This window comes from Eumetopias jubatus, unplaced genomic scaffold, assembly GCF_037043125.1.
Source record: "Eumetopias jubatus isolate StellerSeaLion01/CBP00866 unplaced genomic scaffold, mEumJub1_p1.0 scaffold_3, whole genome shotgun sequence".
NCBI lineage: Eukaryota > Metazoa > Chordata > Mammalia > Carnivora > Otariidae > Eumetopias > Eumetopias jubatus.
In genome coordinates this window covers 193,410,864-193,437,423 of record NW_028274809.1, presented here as the reverse complement: position 1 = coordinate 193,437,423, position 26,560 = coordinate 193,410,864, and the positions used below count along the sequence as shown (strand labels likewise).

The 26,560-nt window shown below is 46.5% G+C and overlaps 1 protein-coding gene across 1 annotated transcript in view; it reads left to right on the top strand.

Annotated features, from left to right (window-relative positions):
• The window catches only part of TUBGCP3 (tubulin gamma complex component 3), a 73,391-nt gene that overhangs the window by 3,571 nt on the left and 43,260 nt on the right, over positions 1-26,560 (top strand). The window contains exons 2-11 of the mRNA XM_028087365.2: positions 7,223-7,330; positions 10,783-10,850; positions 15,035-15,112; positions 16,596-16,813; positions 18,962-19,134; positions 21,121-21,239; positions 21,879-22,004; positions 22,953-23,021; positions 23,359-23,491; positions 25,285-25,451. Coding sequence (XP_027943166.1) covers positions 7,223-7,330; positions 10,783-10,850; positions 15,035-15,112; positions 16,596-16,813; positions 18,962-19,134; positions 21,121-21,239; positions 21,879-22,004; positions 22,953-23,021; positions 23,359-23,491; positions 25,285-25,451 — 1,259 coding nt within the window. The remainder of the gene's footprint in view (positions 1-7,222; positions 7,331-10,782; positions 10,851-15,034; positions 15,113-16,595; positions 16,814-18,961; positions 19,135-21,120; positions 21,240-21,878; positions 22,005-22,952; positions 23,022-23,358; positions 23,492-25,284; positions 25,452-26,560) is intronic.

The following is a 26,560-nucleotide window of genomic DNA, read 5'->3' as shown; positions in this document are numbered from 1 at the left end:
GTGCTTTAGCTGGCGTGTCGTCCCGGCCTGTAGGACAGCTGCGTTGTCTGCATGTGGAAGGAGCAGCGAGGCACAGACTCCGACCTTACCAGTCCGTTCACTGTCTGTCCCCGGCCACCTCGGGAAGCCCTCGAGAGCTCCCAGCTGCAGTGTTTGCACTCCCCTGAGCCGCGAGGATTTCGTGCATCTCTCCGTTCGGTTTTCTTTGATCTGAGTGTGTGTGGAACCCTTTTGGGATATAAAAGGCAGCAGTTGTTTAAAAACTCGTGGTCGCACGTCTCAGTGCTCTCGGAGCCTTCACAGTTGAGACCATGCATTCCCAGTGCATTTCTTGCCCTGGTGTCGCACCTCTTCCAGCCCCTCTTCTGCACTGCCGCCAGACGGTCCTTTCTAGAGAAGAAAGCTCATCACATCAGGTGAAGGAATTCATCTGTTTCCTACGTGTAATCTACAAGATGAAGAACAGATTATCTTGCTGAGAAGTCAAAAGCTGGGTGCTTTGTTGAGTTATGGTTTTAATGGCTGTGGTAGACATAACATGCATTGAAATGACATTTTCAGATTAATAATAATAATAAAAATAGCTAACGTTTTCCAAGTACTTGCCAGACACTGTGCTTGCACCGTGAGCTAGTGGATGTAGCTCCCAGTGATGCTGGACGGTTGGACTACTTACTATTATCCTCACCTTGTAGCTGAGGAGACAGACGTGCAGAGAGTAAGTAGTTTGCTCGCTGTCACTGAGCTAGTGAATTGCAGGGCCGGGATAGGAACCCACATCTCTGGTTCCAGAACCTGATGTCTTGAATTAATTCCTTCCTGTTCTTCTGTGTAGCATCTGCCAGCTTACTTCCCTGTGTGCTGAGTGGAGGCAGCACAGTGCTAGCCCTGCCTGTGGCACGGGCTCTCGCCTCCATCCTCACCTGGTTTTTCTGAACACCTGCTTGTTTCAGATCAGCACGGTGTCTGCTCTCTGGTACTCGTCCGATGCTGTATCCTTGAATCCGCTGGTGCCCGGTTCTCCTCAGAGAGATCTCAGAGGCTGGGCAGCAGAGCACTGGCTTCCCTTCCGGGCTCCCGACACCCAGGGCAGGTTGGAGGTGGGGACAGAATGCATTCCTCGGGTGTTTCGTGGTAAAAAAAAAACTTGAGTACTCTTCTTTTTTTTTTTTTTTTTTTAAGATTTTACCTATTTATTTGACAGAGAGAGACACAGCAAGACAGGGAACACAAGCAGGGGGAGGGGGAGAGGGAGAAGCAGGCTCCCCGCGGAGCAGGGAGCCCGATGCGGGGCTCGATCCCAGGACCCCGGGATCATGACCTGAGCCGAAGGCAGACGCTTAACGACTGAGCCACCCAGGCGCCCTGAATACTCTTTAAATCTTGGACTGAGCCAATCATTAAAGAGCTACAGCCTGGAACTCCTCACCTGGGTGTCAACGGAATGACTTTAGCTTTTATGATTTGGATTTTAGGACCCATTGGCGTTGGTGTCCTTTGAGAAACAGAGTACGCAGTAGTGCTCTGCATCTCCTCGTGTCCTTTCACGTGGCAGGCTCCTCCCCGTCAGAGGGCAGCTTCCTCAGAGAGGCCTTCCTTAAGCAGCCCATTTCACGAGGTCCTCCCCGTCATTTGCTGTCGTGGCGTCCTGCTCAGTTTTCTGAGCAGCTCTGACCACAGGCTAATCACCTTGTGCAGTTACTTGCCTCATTTTTCGGATTCTCACTAAGACTGCCTTGTTAACCACTATGCTCTGTTCTGCTCTTGGGCCCATGGTGTTTGGCATAGAGTAGGTGCTTAGGAATTATTCTTCCAATTACTGATTGAGCTTAGATGTACTCTAGAAACGGAATAGGATTTAGGGAGTATTAAACTAGAAATTTGTGGTCAACATTGTTTGATATTTCGCATTTTAATCTTTGATGGTTAGGCTCACTAAACAGAGAAAAATTGCCACTGTGAATTTAATAGTCTGTATTCTATGCAACTACCCCTGCAACTTAGGTGGGTTTTATTTAAAAATAGCAGATGGATTTTCAAATATTTGATATCAGCAAGAAAGATAGATGGCAAACTTGTTTGGCAAGGAGATGGGGAAATGGAAGGCGGCCGATGAGGCCGAGGTGAGATGCTGCACGGGACCACAGGTGCCTTGTGCAGAGACTGGGGCCGGGGGGGGTGGGGGGAGAGGGAGAGCTTGCTTCTGGTGTGGAGGAGGTTTGAGTGTTAGAAAAGTCAAAACTTGATGAAACTTTGGAGCAGAGATAGTAGTCTGATGTACTTGAATAGGTTGTTAGTAAACTAGTTTTTGTAGAACTCAGGATCATGGGAATCTAAAAGTATTTTTTAAGTAGAATAGTTTTACAGGTACCCCTTTGTAAGCAAGTAGTTTCCACTTCCACATTTTTTTTTCTTTAAGCAGGCTCCATGCCCAGTGTGGAGCCCAACGTGGGGCTCTAACTCACAACCCTGAGATCAAGAGTTGGACGCATAACCAACCAACTGAGCCACCCAGGCACCCCAATGCCACTTTTAATATGTATTTATAAAATTAATATTTACCACTTAGAAGACTTTAAAAGTGTGGAAAAGTATGAGGAAGAAAATTAAAACTACTCGCTAATGTTAGGGTTCCACAGAAACACTCTGATTATTTCTTTTTGCTTTTGGTTTCTTTTGCTTTTTACCCCCTTTGTATTCACCAAGTCCTGAACACATTCTGTGCTATATGCTTGCCTTGCATGTGTGTGTGTTTGGGTGTGCTTGAGATAGGAAGGCCATGTGAGAAGGTGACATTTAAATGGAGAACCAAGTGACATGGAAGGAGTCCTGGGAAGATGTGGGAGAAGACGGTCAAGGTTTGAGCTGGAAGCAGGTGTCGTGTGCTTAAGGACTGGCAAGACCGCAAAGCATGGCCAGTGCGTAGCCAGAGCAGCTGGGAGGTGAGAGGCAGGAGGTGCATTAGTGAAGTGACAAGGGACCGGGTCGGGTAGGCTGTCCTAGTGAGTTTGGATTTTATTCTGTGTGTGTTCGGAGGGTTCAAGCAGAGCGATGATACTATTTACGTTTTAAAAAAAGATCAGTCTGACTTGGATAATTTAAGGGGGCAAAAGTGGGAACTGGGTGACCAAGCTACCGAGGAGACACCTTGCAGGTGGATGGCAGCTGTGGAGTAAATACCTACAAGTCGGATTGCTAGGCAACACGGAAAGTGTATGCTTCGCTTTTAAAGAAACTGTCAGAATGTTTGGCAGAGCGCTTGTGCCGGCTTCATGCTCACCGGCCAGTGTGTGAGAAGAGCTCCCGAGCTCAGAGAGCTCCCCGCCTGGGTGGTGGCCGTCTGTTTTTATTGCAGCGGTTCAATAGAGGAATAATGGCGTCTCGTGGTTTTAAATTGTGTTTCCCTGATGAAGAATTTCATTGAGCATCTTGTCATGTGTTTCTTTGCTGTTCATCTTTGGTGAATTGTCTGTTGAAAACTTTTGTTTTCCTGGGGGGGGGAGTTTTTGGATTTTTCCCCCCTTTACTGCGTTTTGAGAGTTCTATTTATCTGGATTCAAGTCCTTTGTTGTGTTTTGCAGATGTTTTCTCAGTATTTTCATTCTCTTAACAGTGTCCTTTGCAGAGCAAAAGTTTTAATCTTGGATGGACTCCAGTGTGTCACATTTTTTAATGGTTCACGATTTTGGTATTTTACGTGAAAACTCTTTGTCTAACTCCAAATCACAAAGACTTCTTTGTGAAGACTTCTTCTTCTGTTGTTTTTTTTCCCCCTAAGAGTGTTGTAGGCTTCTGTTTTACGCTTACTGTGACATATTTGAGTTAATTTTTATATGTTATACGATGTGGGCTGAGATTCTTTTTTGAATTTACCGAAGAAACTGTTTTCCCCCCACATTTAAGTTGCTTTATTCTTTAAAGTTTTTAAAACAGAGCTTTAAAGATTTTATTTACTTATTTATTTGAGAGAGAGAGAGAGAGAGAGACAGAGAGAGCACGAGAGGGGAGAGGGTCAGAGGGAGAAGCAGGCTCCCCGCTGAGCCGGGAGCCCGATGTGGGACTCGACCCCAAGACAACAGGATCATGACCTAAGCTGAAGGCAGTCGCTTAACCAACTGAGCCATCCAGGTGCCCCTAAAACAGAGCTTTAAAAACATAATTTTTAAAAAAGATTTTATTTATTTACTTAAGAGTGAGCTGTGGGGGGTGGCAGTGCAGAGGGAGAAGGAGAGAGAGAATCTCAAGCAGACTCTGTGCTGAACGTGAATGCGACTCGGGGCTTGATCTCACGACCCTGAGTTCATGACCTGGCCCGAAATTAAGAGCTGCTTAACTGACTGAGCCACCCAGGCACCCCCGGAAACATTGATACCATGGCCCCATTCCAGATCAATAAATCATGATTGGTGAAAGATGGGGTTTAGAATCAGTATGCTTTATTTTAGAATGAGTACAGATTTACAGGAAAATTGCGACTATCAGAGAGAGTCCCCTTATACTCCACACCTTTCCTTTTATTAGTGTCTTACATTAGCATGGTATGATTCTTCCAGTGAGTGTATCTAAGGATGCATTCGCTACATACTTTCCTCAGATTTTCTCACTTAATTACCTGATGTCCCTTTACTCCTGTAGGGTTCTTTCAAGGGTACCGTGTTACCTTTAGCTGTCATGTCTCCTTGGGCTCCTGTTGGCTCTGATAGTTTCTCAGACTTCAAAAAATTATTATTTTCTTGATGACCTTGACAGTTTTTAGGATTAAAAGTTATTTTATAGAATGTCTCAGTAGGGATTTAGCTGGTGTTTTTTTTCCCTCGTGATTAGACTGTGGTTCTCTCTGTTTGGGAGGAAGGTCCCAGAGGCAGAGTGCCCTTCTCATCACCTGGTATCCAGGGCGTATCCTGTTAAGTCACTCATTACAGTGGTCACTGTGGTCTTGACCTTGATTACCTGGCTGAGGTGTGTTTGTCAGATGTCTCCTCTGCCTGGTGCTCTTCCCCATTTCCACGTTCTCCTCTCGAATGGGAAGACACTGAGTCACCCACACTTACAGGCTGGGTGTTACGGCATACCAGCTCCTTGAAGAGGGGCTATCCACAGAAGTTATTTAGCCTTCATTTTCAAAAATTTCTATGGGGTCAGCGGCAATATCACCTCTTTGATTCCTAAATTTGTGTCTGTCTTGTCTTGGTCGCAAATTTATGTTTCTCCATTCCATGGTTTTTTTTGTTTTGTTTTTTTAAGAACCGGCTTTTGGTTTCACTGATTTTGTTTTTCCTATTTTTAAGTTTCATTGATTTTTTTACTTTTGTCTTTATTTCCTAATGGTCTGAGTTTAGTTTGCTTTTCTTTTTCTAGATTTTATTCTGTAGGCTGATATTATTGACTTGAGACCCATCTTCCTTTTTAATAAAAGCATTTTATACTCTACATTTTTTCTCTAAACACTGCTTCCGCTGCGTCTCAAATATTTTAGTGTGTTGTATTTTCATTTTCATTCAGTTCAAGATTTTTTTTTTAAAGATTTTATTTATTTATTTATTTGACAGAGACGCAGCGAGAGAGGTAACACAAGCAAGGGGATTGGGAGAAGGAGAAGCAGGCTTCCCACCGAGCAGGGAGCCTGATGTGGGGCTCGATCCCAGGACGCTGGGATCATGACTTGAGCCGCAGGCAGACGCTTAATGACTGAGCCACCCAGGCGCACCTGTTCAAGATATTTTCTGATTTTCTTTGAGACTTTCTCTGGCCATCGTGTTATATAGTGTTATGTTGATTGCCTTCCAGATGGTTGAGGATTTTTCAGATATCATTCTATTACTGATTTCAGGTTTAATTCTGTTATTGGTAGAGAGCATACTTCGAATAATTTTAGTTATTTTGTATTTGATAAAGGTCGTTTTGTGACCCCCGGTGTAGTCTTTCCATGTGTATTTGAAAAAAATGTGCATTCTTTAATTGGTGAGCAGACGTTCTGTAAGCATCACTTAGGCTTGGCTGGGCTTGGCTTGTTGTTGGATGCTCAGGTCTGCATCCTTGCTCATTTTCTCTTCGCTTGTTTTTCCAGTGACCGGCAAAGGCACTTCTGCACATGGTGCCTGTGGGACTGTCTGGGGATTTTGTCTTGTTAATGGTTTTTGCCTGGTGTAGGTTGGGGTGCACCCTGCGGTGATGGTGCTTCAGTGGGAAGGTAGGGGTGTTGCTAGTGTTACCGTGTAGGAATATTGACTCCCAGTGTCTGGGAAGGAGGGCTGGGATCCGTAAGTTCAGTCTGCTGCTTTTACTTCATGTCCTTTGCTGACCTAGTGTCTCAGCCAGACCCTCTGTGATTTGCCTGGGTGAGGTCCTCCGTGGTTGTCTGGGTTGAATGGGAAGGGGTAGAGGGCCCAGGAGTCTGTTTTCCAGCCAGACTTCCCACCAGTCCTCTTCTGCCCCAGTTCATTCACGTCTTCCGTGCTGTGGTCTTTCCTCTTCTCCGGAGCCTCCCTGGGCTTCTGCAGAGGGAACTGAGTTTCTTGTTGGCATTTGTGTTGTGTGCCCCTTCCGCCCTCCCACGCGGACATTGAACTTCAAGTCTCACCGTCCTGAACCGGTTCCCACCAATCCATTTGCCTTCCAGCTTTTCACACTGGTTGACTTCCCTTTGGTGTGGTATCTGCCTTGTTTTCTTTGCCCTTGTGGGTTTCTGCTTTTGTAAAAACAAACACAAAATTCTTTATTCTCAGTTTAGTGAGGTTGTTGAAGGGAGTGGAGGCAGACATCCGTATTTAGGTCGTCCTCTCGATCCGAGGTGCAAACATGGTCTGTTAAGTTAGTTGGCTCACTTTGTTTCTCAATACCCTCTTTGATTTTCCATCTTTGTGGACGCCAGTCAGCCTTGGAGCTTCTTGGGAGTTCTCTGGAGCGGGTCTGTTTCTCACGGACTGTGTTCGGGCTGTGACTTTCCCTGCTCCTTTTTTTAGGATTATGAGCCCAGCTCATTGTCTCCTAGGATTCTTCAGACTGCAGACCTGTTACTGTCTCCCTTTCTTGTTTTATGGAACTGTATTTTTTTCATTCATTTGCTTTGGTTTCTTAATAGCTCCTCTGTCCCCTTGGTTGAAACCTTAGGAAGGTGGGAGGTAGATAGCTGTGCCCAGCCCACTGTCTCCGCCTGGAAACACGAGGTGATCAGAACTTACCCTGACTGGCAGTAATTTGCATCCTTCTGTTCACCTTGCAGCTGACGTAGCCCAGCAGTTCCAGTATGCTGTGCGAGTTATTGGCAGCAACTTCGCCCCAACTGTTGAAAGAGATGAATTTCTTGTAGCTGAAAAAATCAAGAAAGAACGTACGTATTTTTCTTTGGTGCTATGGTGTGTAGGATTCTTGAACTTGTGTACGTGCATATATATACACACGTGTGTGCACGTGTGGTTCCAGGCACAGTGTAATTACAGGTGCTGCTATGTGCATACAAAAACATATATTAAAAACACAGACAACTTGTGTCTTTTATTAGAACATAGTGCAAGAGGCTTGCTTTATTTTTTATTTTTTTCAAAGATTTATTTATTTATTTGAGGTAGAGAGCATGAGGGGAGGGCCAGAGGGAGAGGGAGAGAAGCAGACTCCCTGCTGAGCATGGAGCCTGACCTGGGGCTTGATCCCACGACCCTGAGATCAGGACCTGAGCCGAAATCAAGAGTGGGACACCTCACAGACGGAGCCACCCAGGCGCCCCGAGGCTTGTTTTAAATGCCATGTAGCAGCTTAATGTGAGATGGAGGACACGAAGGGCTTAGGTGAGTTCCTGTGTGTCTTGTGCTTTTTGCAGTATTTATTATGCACATTTTGACCAGATAGTGTAGACCATTCTCTTGGCAGTAAGCAGCTCAGTATTACTTCTGTTGATTGTCAACATCCAGACTTCTAGTACTTTAGAACTTGTGAACATTGTCATTCTCAGCTGGTACAGAAAGCTTTTCATTCATTAGCATGGGGTCACTGATGTGTTTGTTCTCTGATGGTGTGAGGTGGGGCTCTGCCGCCTCCCTGTACTCGGGACTGTCTGAGGGAGGGAGGCTTTGCACAGAAGGATCCATGTAGGAAAATTCGTCTCGTGCCAGTTGGAGGGTGGTTTTTCTCTGGAGGCCTGCTCCTCACAGCTCTCCGGGCTGTCCACACCCCGCTTCGGCTGCCAGCAAAGCAGGCCTTGCCGTGAAGGTCAGCGCGCTCTCCCTGCTAAGTCCTGGCTGTTAACTGCCCAGACAAGATGGGCTTCCGACTGGCCTGTGACTGTGTTGGCCAACCCATAATGATGCCTTCCAGGACTTCCCTTCTTCCCTTCTTGGAGGCATGGTCTCCAGCCCCCACTGTGCGTCCTTCACTGCGTCTGACCGGCGGTCTCTGCGTGCCATGCTGCGAGCTACGTAGCCCAGCTGGAGGGGAGGCGGCCTTGCTGGCCAGGCAGTGGTGCTCGACTACCTTGCCTTGGCTCTGTTAGGCCTCTGAGCAGTCAGCCCCGAACGACCTGTCCAATGGTGTTCTTGAGTGTGATGCATTATTTATGGGAGGGCCACGAATGGAGTATTTATCCTGCTATTAACCTCTAAAATCTTATTTTTATTTACATTTCTTGTCTATAAAACTGAACGTAATTACGAACACTACTCTTCTTGAATCCTGATGACTGTTACATCTTAGATTATTTTTGTATTTCAGACTTCAGAGTATCTCACATTTTGGATTATTAGTGACAACTCCAGCTGATAGGTACTATACTAACAGATCATTTCCTTTGCAAATTTACATTTCAAGGCCTCCTGGTAAGCATATTACGCATATGTGTAGTTGTTAAAAATAGTTTGTCACGGGCATTAAGGAGGGCACGTGATGCGATGAGCACTGGGTGTTGTACGCAACCGATGAATTATTGAACACTACATCCGAGACTAATGTACTACTTGCTGGCTAATTGAATTTAAATAAAGAAAACAGTTTGTCTAAACTCAGAGTCACAGGACTGGCAATGACCTTGTTGGAGTGGTTATTGCAAGGAAGTCTTGGGATTTCCTTTAAGAAGAAAGCTTTAGCCATGCATAGTTGAATTGTGTGTATCTTCTGCGTTTTTAAGGAGGCTTGCTGTGTATTGACACAGCGCGCTCTTCTGCTCTTCCCACCAGGTGTCCATCGCTTCTTTTGGGTGCCCCTCACTGTCAGCACCCCCTCGTAGTCCCCGGCTCTGCGGTGGCTCAGCTGCTGTCGGTGGGGTGTTACTGATGGTCCTCTCATGTAACGGTCTCCACTCACTTACTGTATTTCATTAGTTCTTAGATGCAAGTTTTACATTTTAATATTTTTGATATTTGATTACAGGCTTTGGTAGATTAGTTGTTGAATAACACAAAAATAATTTTCCATTTTATATGGCTGACTTAAAATATAAAATGCTAGTATGTTTTATACTGAAACAAATTACAAAACTCATCATGTGTGACAGAATTTTAACACCTAACGATTTCTTAATTTTTCACATTAGTGAGTGGGGTACATTGTAAGTAAAGATTTGTTTTGCAATCTGATAGATAAAACATCACTTTTTGGTGAATATTCTGTTTATTTTTATTTGTATTACTTTTTTATTGTCCCATGATTATTTTGCATGTATGAATTAGTGTCGGTCTCATTCTATAGAAAGAACATCTCTTGCTTAACTTGATGATTGTATTTATTTGGAGTATTTTTATATGTTTTAAAAGGAAGTAAGTTATATTAGACTTTAATTGCATTAGTTTAGTTGAACGCATTTTGTAACAATACATTTTTAAAGATTGCTTTACCTATCTGCATAGGATGACTTGATAGTGCAGATGCGATTGGGGTGATGAAACTTCTGGTATGTGGTTCATAAGATCAGAACATGATACCAAGACCCGTTCCTAGCTGATGTATATGGAAAAGTATTGGCCATCAAGCCAGTTATTGTCGTTCTGCAAATCAGTTGGAGCATTTAGAGCTAAGTGAACTTCGCTGATGACATTTTAAGAAACCAGTCCTGCTGCTGTTAGCTAATGGTGAAGAAGGTGGTGCCTCTTCTTCCGGGGCAGGGGTGGCTGGGTTCCTGTGAGAGGCCCGCGTGCACGGCTGGTGCGTGCAGTGTTGCAGGTGTGGGTGAGTGGGTCTCCTCCCTCAGGGCCCGGGCCCAGTGTGTAGCCTCATCCTTCATGGAACGGATCAGAGCATGGGCTCCTCGCGTGTTACTGTGGCTTTCGGGAAACTAGTGAGTTATAGTGCAGGCGTCTGAAGACGTTTACTAGTATTTGCTATCCATGTTCACAGAAATGCTTATTACAACATGTGGTTCCAAGTCAGGCTCTCATGAACGATAAAGGTTTTGGTTATTGCCCTTTGAATTTACCATTCCCACGGTATTTTTACTTTACATCTCTCCTTCCAGGCAGTCATTAATGAGTTAAGCCGGTTGTAGTGGGCCTCACTGGACTGCTTATTCATATTTGTAGATAGAATCTAAACGGTCCCATCATTTCTATTGTTTTGGCTAACTTTCTCATAAACTTTGATTCCAGCCTCATATTGTCCATATTTTACAAACGTCAGAGAGATGAAAGGCATTGGCCAAATTTGTAGAGCTAAAGTGTCACTTGTTGGTGAGTTATTTCGATTCTTAGGCTCAGGATTCTTTTCGGACGTCAGTTACCTGTTACCGTGGGTGAAACAGGATCATAAGAAGGATTTCAGTGTACATGGTTGACACACCCCTTTCCTTTTCTGACTTTTCAGTTGTACGGCAAAGACGAGAAGCGGACGCGGCGTTGTTTTCGGACCTGCACAGAAAGCTGCACTCACAGGTACTGCGTCCGCGGGGCGTGCGGCATCACACCCCTCCGGGGACTTGTGCTAGCACATCTCACTGTTCTACCTTGGGTAATGGGTTTTAATTGTAGATTGCGTTTGCTTTCTAAGAGTTTGTCAATATTAAAAGTCAGTTTTAGCTGGATTTAATGCCACATTGCTTAGAAAGACGAAGGAGGCCACATGGGGAAAGTCATCAGAATCATGGGCAGCTGAGTTTATAGTACGGAAGCTCCCTGTCCTCCCGGGGAGGAAGCACGCTGCTGGGAGTTCTGACTGCATGTGACATCGAGAGCTTGTCTTCTGGAAGCGCGCTAGTGCTCTGATATCAGGCCCTAATCGGTGCTCTCAAAGTGAATAAATGAAAAAAGATTTTGGATTTTGAACATTTTTTGCTTGGATGTTGATAACTTGCACACAAGTGATTTGTGTTTTTTTAACACCCCCTTTTTTTTTAATAGAAGACTCTGCCCTCCTGTACCCGAATAAACTAACTGAGTCATAGGGTGAGAGTTTTGTGAGTCTGACAGGACAGGAGCGTAGTTCATCTCGCTGTCTCCCCCTGTGTCATAGAGAAGAGAGATCCACAGAAGTTTCGTGCTTTGTTCATCAAGTACGCTGGTTTTTACTGAACTGTGCCTAAAGCTGGTACTAATTAAACTCTTTAAGTCTTTCTCTTTATTTCTAATTTAAAATGGTTGTTTTCCAAAATTTTGTTTGGAACACTGAATGCTTATTCCTAAACAGTGTTTTAGACAGCCAGCTTCCTAGCACAGACCCCCAAAACCAGCTTGGCTCATTGCGTGGCTGAAGCAGGATGAACGATATTAGGACACAATAGTATAACACTAGTAATTAAACTAATTAGAAAAACATGTGCAGAGTAACAGCCATCTTTTTTTAAAGATTTTATTTATTTGAGAGGGAGACAATGAGAGAGAGAGAGAACATGAGGGGGGGGTCAGAGGGAGAAGCAGATTCCCCGCTGAGTGGGGAGCCCGATGCGGGACTCGATCTCGGGGTCCCAGGATCATGACCTGAGCCGAAGGCAGTCGCCCAGCCCGCTGAGCCACCCAGGTGCCCCCAGCCATCCCATCTTTTTGCTAAGACATGTAGTTCCTGGTTTTGATGTTTTATCTTGTCTTCTCACTGAGGGCCCTTCTCGGCTGTGCGTCCTGTGAGGCATGGGCAGGACTTGGGAAGTGGGGGGAGTGATGGCGGGGAAGGGGACCCGGAATTCCTGGGCGGGGTCTGGCCTGCGGCCAACAGAGCTAGAGAGAGAGGGGTGGTGGGGGGAGGCCCGCAAGGGCATCGTGGTGCGGGCCGGGAGAAAGGGGCAGGCGGTGAGGGGGTGGCGTGGGGGTGTGGAGGGTCACAGGGCTGGGGGGTGGCTGGCCTGTGCGGGAGGTGACCGTGGTCGGGAGGGTTTGGATACTGGAAGAAGCGCTGTGTCGCCGGCACGGGTCGTAACTGCTTTACGAGGCTGCTTGTTCTGATGGGCCTCCAGATCTTCTGGTGCCCTGGTACGTTTGGGGTTTTATGTCGGAATCAGCGTTCTTGAGATTTCAGAATCTAAGATAACAGGGTCTGAAATGGTTTAGAAGCATCTGAAACATATGTGATGCTGGAGTTGTTTACCCTGCTTGCCCAGCAGACCCCCCCCCACCCTTCTGTGCCCGGCTCTGGGCTCTGAGGGGCTGAAGGCTGTGGGGGGCCACCCCTGCTTGGCTTCACCTGGAGCTGGCCGGGCACGGGCAGCGAGGCCCAGCTGCTCCACCCCTTCTGCCAGGTAGCGGTTTGTGCAGACAGCCTCCACCCCCCCCCGTGCCCTGCTCTCTGGCTCTGGGGATCCATGTCCTCCCCAGGCCCTCAGGCTCCTTGCTGGTCACTGTCCCTGTTTCGGTGCTGTGTGCACACCTCTGCACAGTCCCCACATCACACGCTCTTCAGGCTGTTCTTCTCTTAACAGAAATGGTGCCTCCTCCTTCATAGATGCCGTTTGCTGGGGTTTTGGTGCACAGTTTTATTCGCTTTTCCAATTTCCTCTGCTCTCCACCCTGTACGTTGTCATTTTTTCAAGCCAGAGCTGTGGGTCTAACCCAGGACTCCTGCTGCGCTGGTAACACTTGCGCTGTCTTCCCGAAGCCCGTGGGCATCCGTACCCGCTCTCCCCCGGGGACTGGTGGCTCGGTGCCCTCAGACCTGAAAGGAGCACTTTTGTATTTTCTTGTTTCATACTCCCAGGCGGCCGTTCACAGCCACCCGTGCACACCCCTGCTCTTTCCTCTGGGTTTTCCTTTTTGGTGAATGATGACATTGTCTATTGCCCAAAATTGGAAACCTGAGTGTCACATTGAGTCTGCCTCTCTCCCCACGTCCACTGTGTCCCCAAGTCTTGTGAAATGTTCCTCTCAGGCCTGCCTCTCATCTGTCCCCTTTGGAGTCAGGCAGACCTTGGCTCTGTGATGTAGTAAGTGACTAAGGTTTTCACCTTTGCTTCTGTCATTTGCGGAGCGGAGAGAATAAAGCCTGTGTCCCCGCGTGGTTGTGCCGGTGGCAGGAGGTGACGTGTGGAGGATGTCCCTCGCGGGCCTCCTGTAAGTGGCTGTGCTGTTAGCTGATTGCCCCTACCCTTCCAGGATATGGGATCTGGCGAGGAGCGGCCCTTTGCAGGCAGGCGGGTAGGCCCCAAGGGTCCCTGAGCCCTGGGAGCCCGTGAAGGTTGGGTGCATGCTGGGTCACCAAGTGCCCACCTCGCCCTAAGCTGTGTCCTCCGAAATGACTGCAGTTTCCTGTGCATCTCGTTTTGTCTCCTCTGCAGCCCAGCCTCCGGGGGACTGTTAGCAGGGAGAGTCAGGCGTTCAGAGGCTTCCCGCTGTCCCATTTCTTGGTCCCACACAGGAGACCCCTTTGTCTGATGGTTCACTCCATTTTCAGCATCCATGTTCCTGCCTGGCTTTAGCCAGGTTTTTCTGTCTTCAGTTACCTGGAAAGGCTGCGTCTGCTCCCTCCTCTGCATGTGCATCACCCATTCTTCTAGGAGACCCTGTCCTCTCTGGGGGTCCTTTCATAAGTGATGGGCCACTTGCGTGACCCCCCCGGCCCCCATGTCTGAGATGTCATGTATCCACCAAAGTGTATCTGCTCATCTGTCTCTTTGCCACCAGAGTGAGGACTCTGTCAGGGCTGGCGAGTTTATTATTTCTGGAAAATTAGGTGTAAATCAATTTTTTAAGTTAGACCATAAGTTAAATACCTGAGATGAGCTTTTTCTTTAAAAAAACTTTGAAGGCATATTTTATGTAATGAAGAACTTGTGTAAGGTAAATAACCTTCCCATAGTTTTGTAAATAAAGGTATTTATGTATTCTAGCTTGTGCATCCAAAAGTTAAGGCCATATGAATAGAGTAGAAATGCTCTGTAAATTTGGGAAAAAGTGTATTGAGGGTGGGGTGCTATTAATGGTTGTGAATCATGGTGGAGTGATAGACAAATGGAAATTAATGAAATCCATATGATAACCTTACGAAGAAACCGAGGGGTTACTTGTTCTGGCAACTCTTACTTCAGAACTTTGAGTTTAGGTATTTGTGATGCTGAGACTTACATTGTGTGCTTTAGAATTCCTTTTTTTTTCTTTCTATAATGCACTTTTATGGCCTAACTGGCACTTTGTTAAATGGGGGGAAGAGCATTCACCTGTTTTATGATGGCATTTTTCTTGTAATCACTAAGGAGGGCACGTACTGCATGGAGTACGAAAACAATGAATCGTGGAACACTACATCAAAAACTAATGATGTATTGTATGGTGACTAACATAACATAATATAAAATTAAAAAAAATAATCACTATGTTTAGGAAGTTGGTTATTCTAAGAATTATTTTAAGTGGGAATTGCTGTTCCGGAATCTGAAATAGGGTAATTCAAAAACATGTTCTCATTAGGGACTTTGGAGTTAGTTTTCAGGGGGTAATGATCTACTGAGATGTTATTTCCAGACTTCTAAGGGGTAGTGCTGTTTGCAATACCTGAAAAATGAGCACACTTAGAATTGTTACCATGTGAATTTTAAAAATTGTGTTTCTATTTTAGAAATAAGGATAATTTAGGAAAAAGGTAGATAAAACTGGAGAGTAGTGCAAACTTGTTCTTTTAATGTTTTCTTTTTAAACAGGGAGTTTTGAAAAATAAATGGTCAATTCTCTACCTCTTGCTAAGCCTTAGTGAAGATCCACGCAAGCAGCCGAACAAGGTGAGAGGCTCTGTTCTAGCAGCTTAGTGCCTTTTTCTTTTAAAGATTTATTTATTTATTTTAGAGAGAGCCTGCATTGGGAATGGGGTAGGGGAGAGGCAGAAGGAGAGGGAGAATCCCAAGCAGACTCCCCACTGAGCAGGGAACCCGACATGGGGCTCCATCTCACGACCATGCGATCATGACCTGAGCTGAAACCAAGAGTTGGATGCTTAACTGACTGAGCCACCCACGTGTTCAGTGCCTTTTTAAAGCACACGTAGTGTCTTGCTGGATCAACTATACCAAATTTTAATAGGAATTGGCTTCTGTACTTAAGAAAATAATAAGAAAAAAATAACTTGTCTAGTGTTTTTGGTAGTCATGGAAGGTCAAGAGATTTTCTTTTCTTTTTTTTTTTTTAAGATTTTATTTATTTATTTGTCAGAGAGAGAGAGAGAACACAAGCAGAGGGAGAGGGAGAAGCAGACTCCTCATCGGGCAAGGAGGAGCCCGATGTGGGGCTCGATCCTAGGACCCCGGGGTCATGACCTGAGCTGAAGGCAGATGCTTAACGACTGAGCCACCCAGGCGCCCCTCTTTCTTTCTTTAGACAGGGCGCTCACTGCTTTCCTTAAGATGTTTTCCGGAGTTACATTATTACCTCAGATATAACAGTGTCCCATGGAATAGAGCATAAAAACAGTTTTCACAGGTTACTAATAGGAGCACAATTGCATAATTCTATATGAGTTAGAGGACCTTTCAGGTTTTCTTGTGTCTTCCGATCTCATTACGAACGTTAATTACTGTTCTACCAGTGTGAACGTCATTGTCCCGCGGGCTCAGTCTCTGGCCCATGCGGTGTTGGGAAGAGCTTTCTGGCTGCTGTGAGCCCGGAGTGTCTCGTGTGAGGAGGTGCTCTACACAGAGACTTGCGCACCTCCAGGGGCAGGAGTGGGGTGCAGGAGGCCTGTTTATGTTGAAAGCCTCTGTCTGAGTAATGAGCCCTCTTTGATCTTAGAATAAAGCCATACTTGCAAAAATACTGGAGTAATTATTTGGGATTTAGTTTGCTTGGATTCTAAAGAATGTGTTTAGTTGTCAGACCATGTGGCAATTTTGGAGTTTAGAAAACTTTCTGAAACTTTACCAGTTCTGCCATATTTCAAAAGTATAACAAATTATTGAGTACAAAATCAATTATAGAAAAAATTAAAATCTGAATATTCATTATCTTTATTGATTTGGGAAGTGTTCTGTAATTTTATATCTCTCTATTTTCTTTTTTTTAAAGATTTTATTATTTTAGAGAGAGTGAGCACACAAGCAGGGGGAGGAAGAGAGAAAAGCAGACTCCGCACTGAGTGTGGAGCCCGACGCAGGGCTTAATCTTAGAGCCCTGAGGTCATGACCTGAACCAAAACCAAGAGCTGGACGCTTAACCAACTGAGCCACCCAGGTGCCCCTGTATCTTTGTATTCTTAATGGACTTCATTTTCAGGTTTCTAGCTACGCTGCGTTATTTGCTCAAGCGTTACCAAGAGATGCGCACTCGACTCCCTACTATTGTGCCAGGCCCCAGACTCTCCCGCTGAGCTACCAGGACCGCAGCTCCCAGTCGGCCCCGGGCACTGCCAGTGTGGGAAGCAGTGGCGTCAGCAGCCTAAGTGTGTACGCCATCAATGGCCCGGTCCCGACGCCACAGTCTCTCCTTCCAGGGTAAGTCCGGCTTGCACACACACATCATTTAACCGGTAGCAGCAGCAGAACCCCCAGGCTTCTGATGAGGTATTTGTGTGTTCACTGAAACTCTTCAGAGCTCCGTGTGCCGGGAATGTTCTAGGCACTGTATCCGACATGCTTCCTCTCAGGATTTTATTCTTTCCAAGAACTCGTGTTTCACGTGGGAACTCTTCCACTTCTAGTCATGGTTGACTCTAATGATTTTTGGTCTACTCGTACCCTGTTAATGCAAGAACATATTAGTAAAGGCCCTGGTTCAGAAATGTGACAGGATGGGCCTTCCATTTTGAGGTAACTGATTGACATTTCCCTTGCTGTATTCCCGTATTTATCTCTCAGTGAATATTGTCCCCTTCCCTGATGTGTTCTATTCTCTTTATTGAATTATTTAAAAAACAAGTAAACTAAAATAAAGCTGTGTTGTTCTCAAGTGCTGATGAGGTCTTCTTCAGACTGATAATTACGGTGCCGCGTAGTGATCGTGAATGAAGAGGAGGAACTCCAGGAATGCACGGTCAGCGTGCTGGCAGAGCGCATCATGTTTGCAGGAGATGCAGTTTGTGGTTGGGAATGAAGCAGCTGCTTTTACAGTAGTGGACTTGGAACTTTGCTTTTCTTTGTCTTTTTACATATTTCTGTGTGTAATCATGTTAAAGCTGACTGTCATAAAATGGGTATTTTTCCAGAAGACCAGTGTCTGTAGAGATTCATGGTCACGTGTGTTCCACACAAGCATAGCATCATAGGAAGTTCTCATGTGACGTAAATACAGTTGCATCACATTAGTAGAACCTTGAATGTATGCATCACACACGGGTTATAGATGCAGTCTGGTGTTCTAGAAAGACAGCAGAAGAGGTTCTAGAGAATTAATCTCTGACTTGTATTCTGGCTAAAAGAGTCAACAGACTTTGTCATTTTTGCCTTAGAATTTGAAATAATTGTTCTGATATTAAAAAAAAAAACTGTATAGAGAACTTTGAACTAAAGTGGTCCTTTAGAATTTTTCTCTTAAATTTAGAACTGTATTGAAAGTCATAGTTTAACAAGTACTATTGATGACTTTTTTTCCCCGTTGAAGATAGAAAAGAGAAAGGGCTGTTCTCCAGTTTCTGTTTTCCTTCTCACTTCATCGATGGGTGACAGATGGGCCCGCCAGTGTGGCACCCGGAGTAAATCAGTCTGCCCTGTGGAGGCTCGTTTGTGGGGTGCAGTCCTGGGAAGCGATATTTTTGTTGGAATTGTCAAAACATATGTCCTCAGAAATCAGCTTCAGGTTCTTAGAATTTCAAAGAGCAGCTTTTTTTTTTAGATCTTATTTGTTTGACAGAGAGAGAACACAGCAGGGGGAGGGGAAGGCAGAGGGAGAGGGAGAAGCAGGCTCCCCACTGAGCAGGGAGTCCAACATGGGGCTCAGTCCCAGGACTCGGGGATCATGACCTGAGCTGGAGGCAGATGCTTCACTGACCTACCCACCCAGGCGCCTCGCAAAGAGCAGCTTTGATATATTCTCCAAATCATCAAAAGCTGTCTTGACCTTTGTGCTTTTGCCTTCGACTTTACATTTTTTTGTACATTTGTACATTTTTTAAATTAATTGCAAATTATATTTCTTTTCCTATTGAGCACTGCAAATGCTGGGAGACAAGTGAGCATGCAGAAGAGGGGACAGCGCACCAGATTTTATTAATTTCTCTGGTCAGCAAATGCTGAGCGGGTGAAAGATGTTAAGTTTGAAGTTAAAATTGGTTGTGAATTTCAAAGTGGTTTTAGATGAGTAACGTATGTTATGTGTATGTAAAGAAAAGTCAAATAGGTTTTGATTTTTATGCTAAGAAATATGTGGGAGGTGCCAGTAAGAGCCCGAATGCCAGCTTAAAGGTCCCAAAGAGCCCTCGGACTGGTCGTTTGCTGGATTGGGGTAGGGTGACGTCACTCAGCTGGCGCAGGTCTCTAACATTACATCATCTAATGTGACATGAGCAGAGTTCCCAGCAGTGGTTTGTCCAGGTCTCTAACATTACATCATCTAATGTGGTGACATGAGCAGTTCCCAGCAGTGGTTTGTCTTCCAAGTGAGTGACTGGGTGTTCGGAGATACGAAGTGCTCTTCCCTTCTTTCAGACAGCCTCATCACGCTCCCGGAGTGGGGGACTGTCTTCGGCAGCAGCTGGGGTCACGCCTTGCATGGACTTTCACTGCAAGCCAGCCTTCTTCACAAGCCACTACCTCAAAAGGTCTCCCAAACGCTGTTTCTCGCAACACGACGAGACCAAGGAGGGAAGGGGATGCGGGTGGTGAGTAAAGACAGACTTTAACGTGGATTCTCTTTGCGTATATTTAGAATTTACGCTTCCCTTAAAGTGCGGATGAGGGCCCTTGTCTACAACTGCTGAGTGGTGGTGGTTCTCGTGATGAGAGGTTGGGACCCTAAGTGTGGTCTGACGTGCCTTGGAGGTCTGGCAGTGCCTGGGGCGCTGGAGAGATGCACTGAAGATTTCTTTGATGGCTAAGTGGGCACGTGGAGAGTCTTAAAGCTCCACTAGGTCCCAAAAGGAAGTTTGAGCTTCTTTCAAGAGGAGCCCTGTGAATAGCAGCGTTGGGAACATGAGCATCTGAGGATAGAGGAATGGGCTTTATTGTCGGCGCCTCATCTGCAGATTCTGAAATCCCTCTGGCTGCTGTCTGTGCTGACGTGGAAGGCGAGGGCCAGGGCTTTCTCGTGTGCACCTGGGAACACGGCCCAGAGCACGGAGCCCGGCCTGTGCGGCTGCACTTACCGCTTCTGTCTGCCCCGTAACATGGGACAGCTTGGGGGCGCTTTGGCTGGGGGGCTGGCATCCAGACAGGAAGAGTGCCCTTCTCTGCTCCTCTCTGTGTGACTCCTGATCTCTAGCCAGTGCCTTCAAGCCTGTGTAGTGTATAAAAGCTAACAGATAAAAAGACATCACATTGTACTTACCCATCCAGGAGAGCAGGAGAGGACGAGCAAAGCTAGAAAGAAGAGCAGGGTGAATAGGAGACATGCTGCAGTGGTAAATTTAAACCAGTCATGTCCGTAGTCACATGAAATGTATGTGGGTTAGACACTTCATTTAAAAGACATTTAAAAAATTCTCTTTAAACAGTTATGTACTGCTCAAAAGAGATGGATTCTAAATACAGAGACCCAAGTAGGTTGGAAGTAAATGGATCGAGAAATACATCTCGTAGACACTGACTGCAGGAAGACGGTGGCCGTGTCACTATCAAAGGAGACCGTGGTGGGAGTGTTGCCAGGGCCAGAGGGACGTTCAGAACAACGAAGGGGTCAGTTCTTCAGGAAGGGATAATATTCCTGAGTGTATACTCACCTGCTGACAGAGCTTCAGTCAGACAAAGGAAAACTAACAGCCCTACAGGGAACACAGACCCACAGTTACAGATGGATATTCCCACTTCTTTCTAAGTAATTGGTGGGAGAAAGTAGATAGACCAGTCCATAATGATAGGTAGGTAACATTTGAACAGTTCTACCAGCAGTTTGATGCAATTGATATTTATGGAATATTCTCTCCACGACTGAAATACAAACCTGGCCTCACCTTCTGACTCACTACCCTGGTTCTGGGAGGGCCAGCCTTGCCTGTATACTCATTACATTTTTCCTCCCACTGATAACTTGAATTTCTGAGCACTGCCTCCTTGTCATTGGGTGACACCTAAATTCCGACTTAGTTTGTTCCAAGGTTTATGGAAATCATAACTTTTCCACTCTATCCGCTCCTCTTCATGTGGTTGAGAGCGGACCTACATCTGTCTGTGTGCCGTGTTAACAACCCAGTTTTCCAAGTGCTGCCTTACGACATAGTTACCCATCCCTTCTGATTGATTAGTGCTGTTCTTTTTGTGCGTGTGTTGCTCCTTGATGGTGTATTAAGCCCCCACATACTGCTTTGTTTGTTCATTTATGTATTTTTTAAGGTTTTATTTTTAAGTAATCTCCACATCCAGTGTGGGGCTTGAACTCACGACCCCGAGATCAAGAGACGGACGCTCCACCAGCCATGCGCCCCACTGCCCTTTTTTTTTTTAAGACTTTTTGTATAAGAAATTACATGCTCTCCATATCCTTTTCAGAAAATTCTTGTTTCTTAGAACTTCATACTTTTTCCATCTTAGGCTCATTTTTTTTAGTTTTAAAATTTTGTCATACGTAACGTAAAACTAGCTGTGTCCTAAAATTTATTCCATCTTAAAATATGTTGTTTGGTAATTGCTCTCGTATAAAAACTGTCTTTCAGGTGCTGGGGAAGTGACCGAAGCAGCTCTCGTCAGAGACATTTTGTACGTCTTCCAGGGCATAGACGGCAAGAACATCAAGATGAGCAACACAGAGAACTGTTACAAAGTGGAGGCCAAGGTACAATGAGTAGCCCCTGTCAGACCTGCTTGAGCAGGAGAGACCGACGTCAGCCAGGCCCGCTGGCAGCTGTGACAGGGTGGGATTGGGGCACCGGGGCCCGCATCTCCAAAACTGGCTGTGCCGGTCGGGTGCGTGGTCAGGGCCCGCGGTCTGTTTGTGCTCGTGGCTCGCGGGCTCGTGTTTGGGCCCTTCTCCCCCTGCCTTCTGTGCCGTGGCGTCGAGAGGTGCCCGAGGGACGGGCACAGCGTGGCATCTTTGCTGTCGACACACAGTTCCAGATAAGGTGCCTCTGCTGTCCTGCTTTCACCTTCCAGAACCTCCTTTCCCACAGCCCCTTGTTGCTGTTGTGGCCTTCTGCAACTCCCAGCTGTTGGAAGAGGTGGCTGAGGGCACAGGCCCCCTGCCGCGCCGGGGGCGCCGCCAGTCACCCCTCAGGGTGGTGCCGCTTTTACCTCCCTTCCAGTGCCTGGTGCCTTTGTTTCCCAGAATCTCGTTTTGTCTTTATTGGTCGTGTATTAGTCACTTTTAGGTTCCGTGTTGGAACCTAAGAATTATACTGAAACTACAAATGATTGAGAAAAATAATAATTGAAATTCTAGTGTTAATTCTTAACTCTTAATATATTTATTTTTTAGGCAAACCTAAGTAAATCTTTGAGGGATACGACAGTCAGACTTGCGGAGTTGGGATGGTTACATAATAAAATCAGAAAATACACTGACCAGAGGAGTCTAGACCGTTCATTTGGACTTGTGGGCCAGGTACGTTCATCGTCACCAGGACATTTAGGACACCATTCATTTTGGGGAGTGCTTAGTCTACGTAAAGTCTTATTATGAAAGTAATTTTTAAAAAGAGGGTTCTTTTTAAATAAAGGAATTTTGATGGTAGAACACTGTAGCCATCGTGTCCACTTAGGAAAGTAGAGGCCACAGTGTGTGTCGACAGAGATGGCCGAACACTGCACGTCGTTCACGGTAGCTGTTGGTGGAGTGTGAACCCAGAAAAGGACGTAAATGCGTTAAAATAAACCTGCACGTGACGGGTCGTGTATCGCTTTAAAATATGCAGAAAAGCGTGGAGGCTGATGTTTAAAGAAAACAGGTTTTATCCTTTGCGGGTTCTTCCCACTGAGTATGCCTGGGTTTACATCCTAGAGTTCATTCTAGAAAGTTCTTGTCTCAGGACTATGTGAAGGTCTTTTTTACAGCTTGTGATTTGACACCTTTGCAGTATTTAAGATCACAGAGGTACGGTGAAGTTTTTAATAATGTGAGTGTGGAAAATGAACGGTAAAAACCGCAACAGTGAAAGATTGGGAGGAACTTGCATGGAGTTGCGAGTTCTTAAATTTTGCTAATTAAAAACATTAGCGAAACTTAGATTTTAACTCTGAAGATTTAGAAGGAATGTGATCTTAAAAAGACTATTGTCTAAAGTAAATTCACTTTGAGCTGTAATCTGTTTTGTTTTTTTTCTTCATTTCTTTTCTGCAAAGTTCGTGCTGAGGCATAACACCTCCCTGACATTGTTGACTGTAGATGTGGTGGTGGAGTCTGCGGAGGACCGTTTTGACAGGAGTGAGACCCCGCAGAGCGCCCAGAGCGCGGTGATGCACTGCGCCTGTGCGCTCCACGCGGGCCGACGTGTGAGGCCGTGTCTGGTGTGAGGACGGTGTTGCGCTTCATAATACCTACTTTTTCCTGCAGAGTTTTTGTGCTGCCTTGCATCAGGAGCTGAAAGAATACTACCGGTTGCTCTCTGTTTTACATTCCCAGGTAAACTTTGTATTTTAATTTCTTTGTGATTTGCAGTGTTACAAACTTGCGACTACATAGAATTTTTGTTTCTTCATAAATACTTTTAAAAGATAAAAATTTGTTTGCTAATAGTGTTTGTAAGGTCCGGATATCCGTGAAGTTTCGGTGTATTCCAGAGGCAAGTACTGCTCATTGCCGGGGTCCTGTCTCCCATGTAAACATATCACTAGTAGCTTGAAGGAGCTGCTCTTCTTTCAGAGGGGACATCTGCTTCACGTGCACGTTACGTGGATTAAGAAACAATGGACCTCTTTGGTGACTTGTACTTACACATTATGTCTTTACTGTTTCTCAGCTACAGTTAGAGGATGACCAGGGTGTGAATTTGGGCCTTGAGAGTAGCTTGACACTCCGGCGCCTGCTGGTTTGGACGTACGACCCCAAGATAAGACTGAAGACTCTCGCAGCCCTGGTGGACCACTGCCAAGGTTGTTCTGTTGTTCTGCGTCTCGTGGACCTGTTGTATTTCAGAGAGATTTTAGGGAATGTCATCTATGTTTATTTTTGTGCCTGCTCTCGTGTATCCTTTCGAATGACAGCCATAAGTATGCCAGTTACATCCAAGCTAATAGGTAACTTACAGGGGAAATAACCAGTTGCTAACACGGCCCCGTCTTTGTATTTGTGGAAGCTTAGTATTTCACTGAAATGAAGAAAGGAAAGGGTCTAGTTTTTCAGGATTTTGTGGTCCTCGGTGCTGTAACCATTCATCTCTCTGCCTCTTCTGTTTGTCTCTGACCTAGCAGCCTTTCCTGGGGGTTTCCCCCTCCCAAGATTATGGCCCATGTCTAGGCTCACCCGCTGTGTGTTCCATGCTATCAAGTGTGCACGTCCGGCTGAAGCCTCTCCTGGGGTCTTGGTCTGCGTTTCTACTTGTCTTCTGAACATTTTTCTCACTGTGCTACCTTGGCCAAGAACCTCTTTGTCTTTTCTCTTTGTCTGTAATGCTTGGCCACTGATAGCCTCCACGTCTTAGGGATTGTGAGGGCTGAGTGAGACGTGTGAGATGCTGGTGGTCAGCCGCTAGGTCACGGCCCCGTGTCTACTGCCATCCTCCAGCTGGGTGATCCAGGACCAGAACTCTAGTATGTCTGGATCTGACATCACCATGCCCTCCGTGCCCTGCCTCCCCCACCCCCTGGCACCTCCCCTCAAAAAGAGAAAGCAGTGGAACACCGTGAATAAGCGTGTCTGTTTTCTCGGATGCTGAGCACCCCCATGTGGGTTCCTACCAGACTGCTCCTCTGTCTTCCCCTTTCAGGGTTCACTTACCCCTCCAGTCCTGGGCCTCCTGCTCCTTCGGCTGTCTGACCTCTCTGCCCCTCCCTCAGGCACTTCGGAAGCATCTCATTCACATCAGATCACATCAGTCCTTCCCTAAAATCTTTCAGCAGTCTATTAACTTCCTGAATTCTTAACACCAACTTTTGTGTGCTTGTGTTTTTGGACCTGATTTTTGCCACTCCCAGGCCTTGCTGCTGAGCTGTGCCCCCAGGACACAGGGCCCTGTCGGGGTAGAGCCGGCTGCCTCACTGTAAGCCGTGGCCTGACCGGAGGGTGCAGCTGCTCCGCACATTGAGATAGCATATCACACCCGCAGAGAACAGGAGGGAGACAGAAAGCGGGAAAGTGCGAGTATTCTTCTGTAGAACTTTTATGGATATTTATTTGTATCTGGGAATGCAGTATCAAGTGTGAATCTTCTTTTTTTAAATTTTTTAAAGATTTTATTTATTTATTTGACAGACACACAGTGAGAAAGGGGATGCAAGCAGGGGCCGTGGGAGAGGGAGAAGCAGGCTTCCCGCGGAGCAGGGAGCCCGATGTGGGGCTCGATCCCAGGACCCTGGGATCATGACCTGAGCCGAAGGCAGATGCTTAACGACTGAGCCACCCAGGCGCCCCTCAAGTGTGAATCTTAATGTGTGTCTCAGTCAGAAAAGGTGAAAGTTCATTTTGTAGATTGAAGAGCGAGTCAGGGTTTTGCTCTTGAATAGCTCGGGAGTGGCCATGAGGAGGGAGGTGAGTGCCCCGCTCGGACTCGTGCAACCCGGGGCAGACCCTCGCGCTCCGGGCTCCTAGACATGCTGAGCACTGCTCCCAGGTCCAGAGTGATAGTAAGGAAACAGACACACTGTCTGCATTACTTGGCCATGCTGGGGAGTGTTGTGTTAACTGTGTCTGGGGAGTGTAACTTGGGTGTTTTCCGTGTGTCCCACAGGAAGGAAAGGGGGTGAGCTGGCCTCCGCTGTGCACGCGTACACGAAGACGGGAGACCCGTACGTGAGGTCGCTGGTGCAGCACATTCTCAGCTTGGTGTCCCATCCTGTGCTGAGCTTCCTTTACCGCTGGATCTACGACGGGGAGCTCGAGGACACTTACCATGAGGTAAGGAGTGCCCTTCCAGCCTCACACTGGGCTTCAGGAGGCGTGGGCGCCCGTGCTCTCTTGATCTTGTCTCAAAAAACAGTGATGGCTGTTTTCCCTTCACTGGGAAGGCCAGCACGCTTCCTTGAACGCCGTGCATGGTTTGTGCAGACCTGTGAAAGCCAGTTCCCTCTGAGCAGCAGAGCTGTGTGTGCTCAGTGCAAAATTATTATCCCAGTTTTAATGGTGGGAAACTCGGGAGGTTCCGTCCCCTGCCCGGGACTAGGTCTCCGTGTGCCTTCCCTCATTCTCGTGGGGAGTGTCACATGCTCTGTGGCTCTGCAAGATTTTACCACACGGACTAAACTTGGACTTCTCTGGTGCCAGCAATTTCAGTGGAGTATTTGTATGTGCCATGTACCCATAGAGACAGTTCTGCTGGAAGGCAGCGTATGTGTTCCTGAAGACCCTGTGCTCTGTGGAATCACACAGTAATCCACAGGTCCTCTGACACAGAGTGGGGGGGAGGGGGGCAGCACACTCACAACCCTTGTCAGTGACACTCAAAACAGGACAGGAGCCTCACAGAAGGTGTAGTATCGTTGACACACGTTAAGTGGTTACACCGTCCTTGTGTTCTGAGTGAATATGGCCTTTACCTTGAAGAAGCGTGCTGTGGGCCTGTGGCCGTGGGTGGGGGGGTGCTTACCTGCAGCGCAGCAGGGGGTTGTGGCCGTGGGTGCGCAGGATGGATGGATGCGACTAGTGGAGTGTGGGGTGTCTGCGATTTGTGCACCCCCTGTGCTGGGTTCCTGGTCTCCCTAGTTTCTCGTGGATGAACTTGATGGAAGCAGTCATGAAATTCGCGTTGTGCTCCCGTAGTTTCCTGATAGACCAGTCGTGCTGGAGCCAGTGGCTTTTAAAACAAGCATGGCCGCACAGACACATGAAAAAGTGCTCCACATCGCTCGGCATCAGGGAAATCCAAATCAAAACCTCCATGAGATATCAACTCACACCCGTCAGAATGGCTAAAATTAACAAGTCAGGAAACGACAGATGTTGGCGGGGATGCGGAGAAAGGGGAACCCTCCTACACTGTGGGTGGGAATGCAAGCTGGTGCAACCCC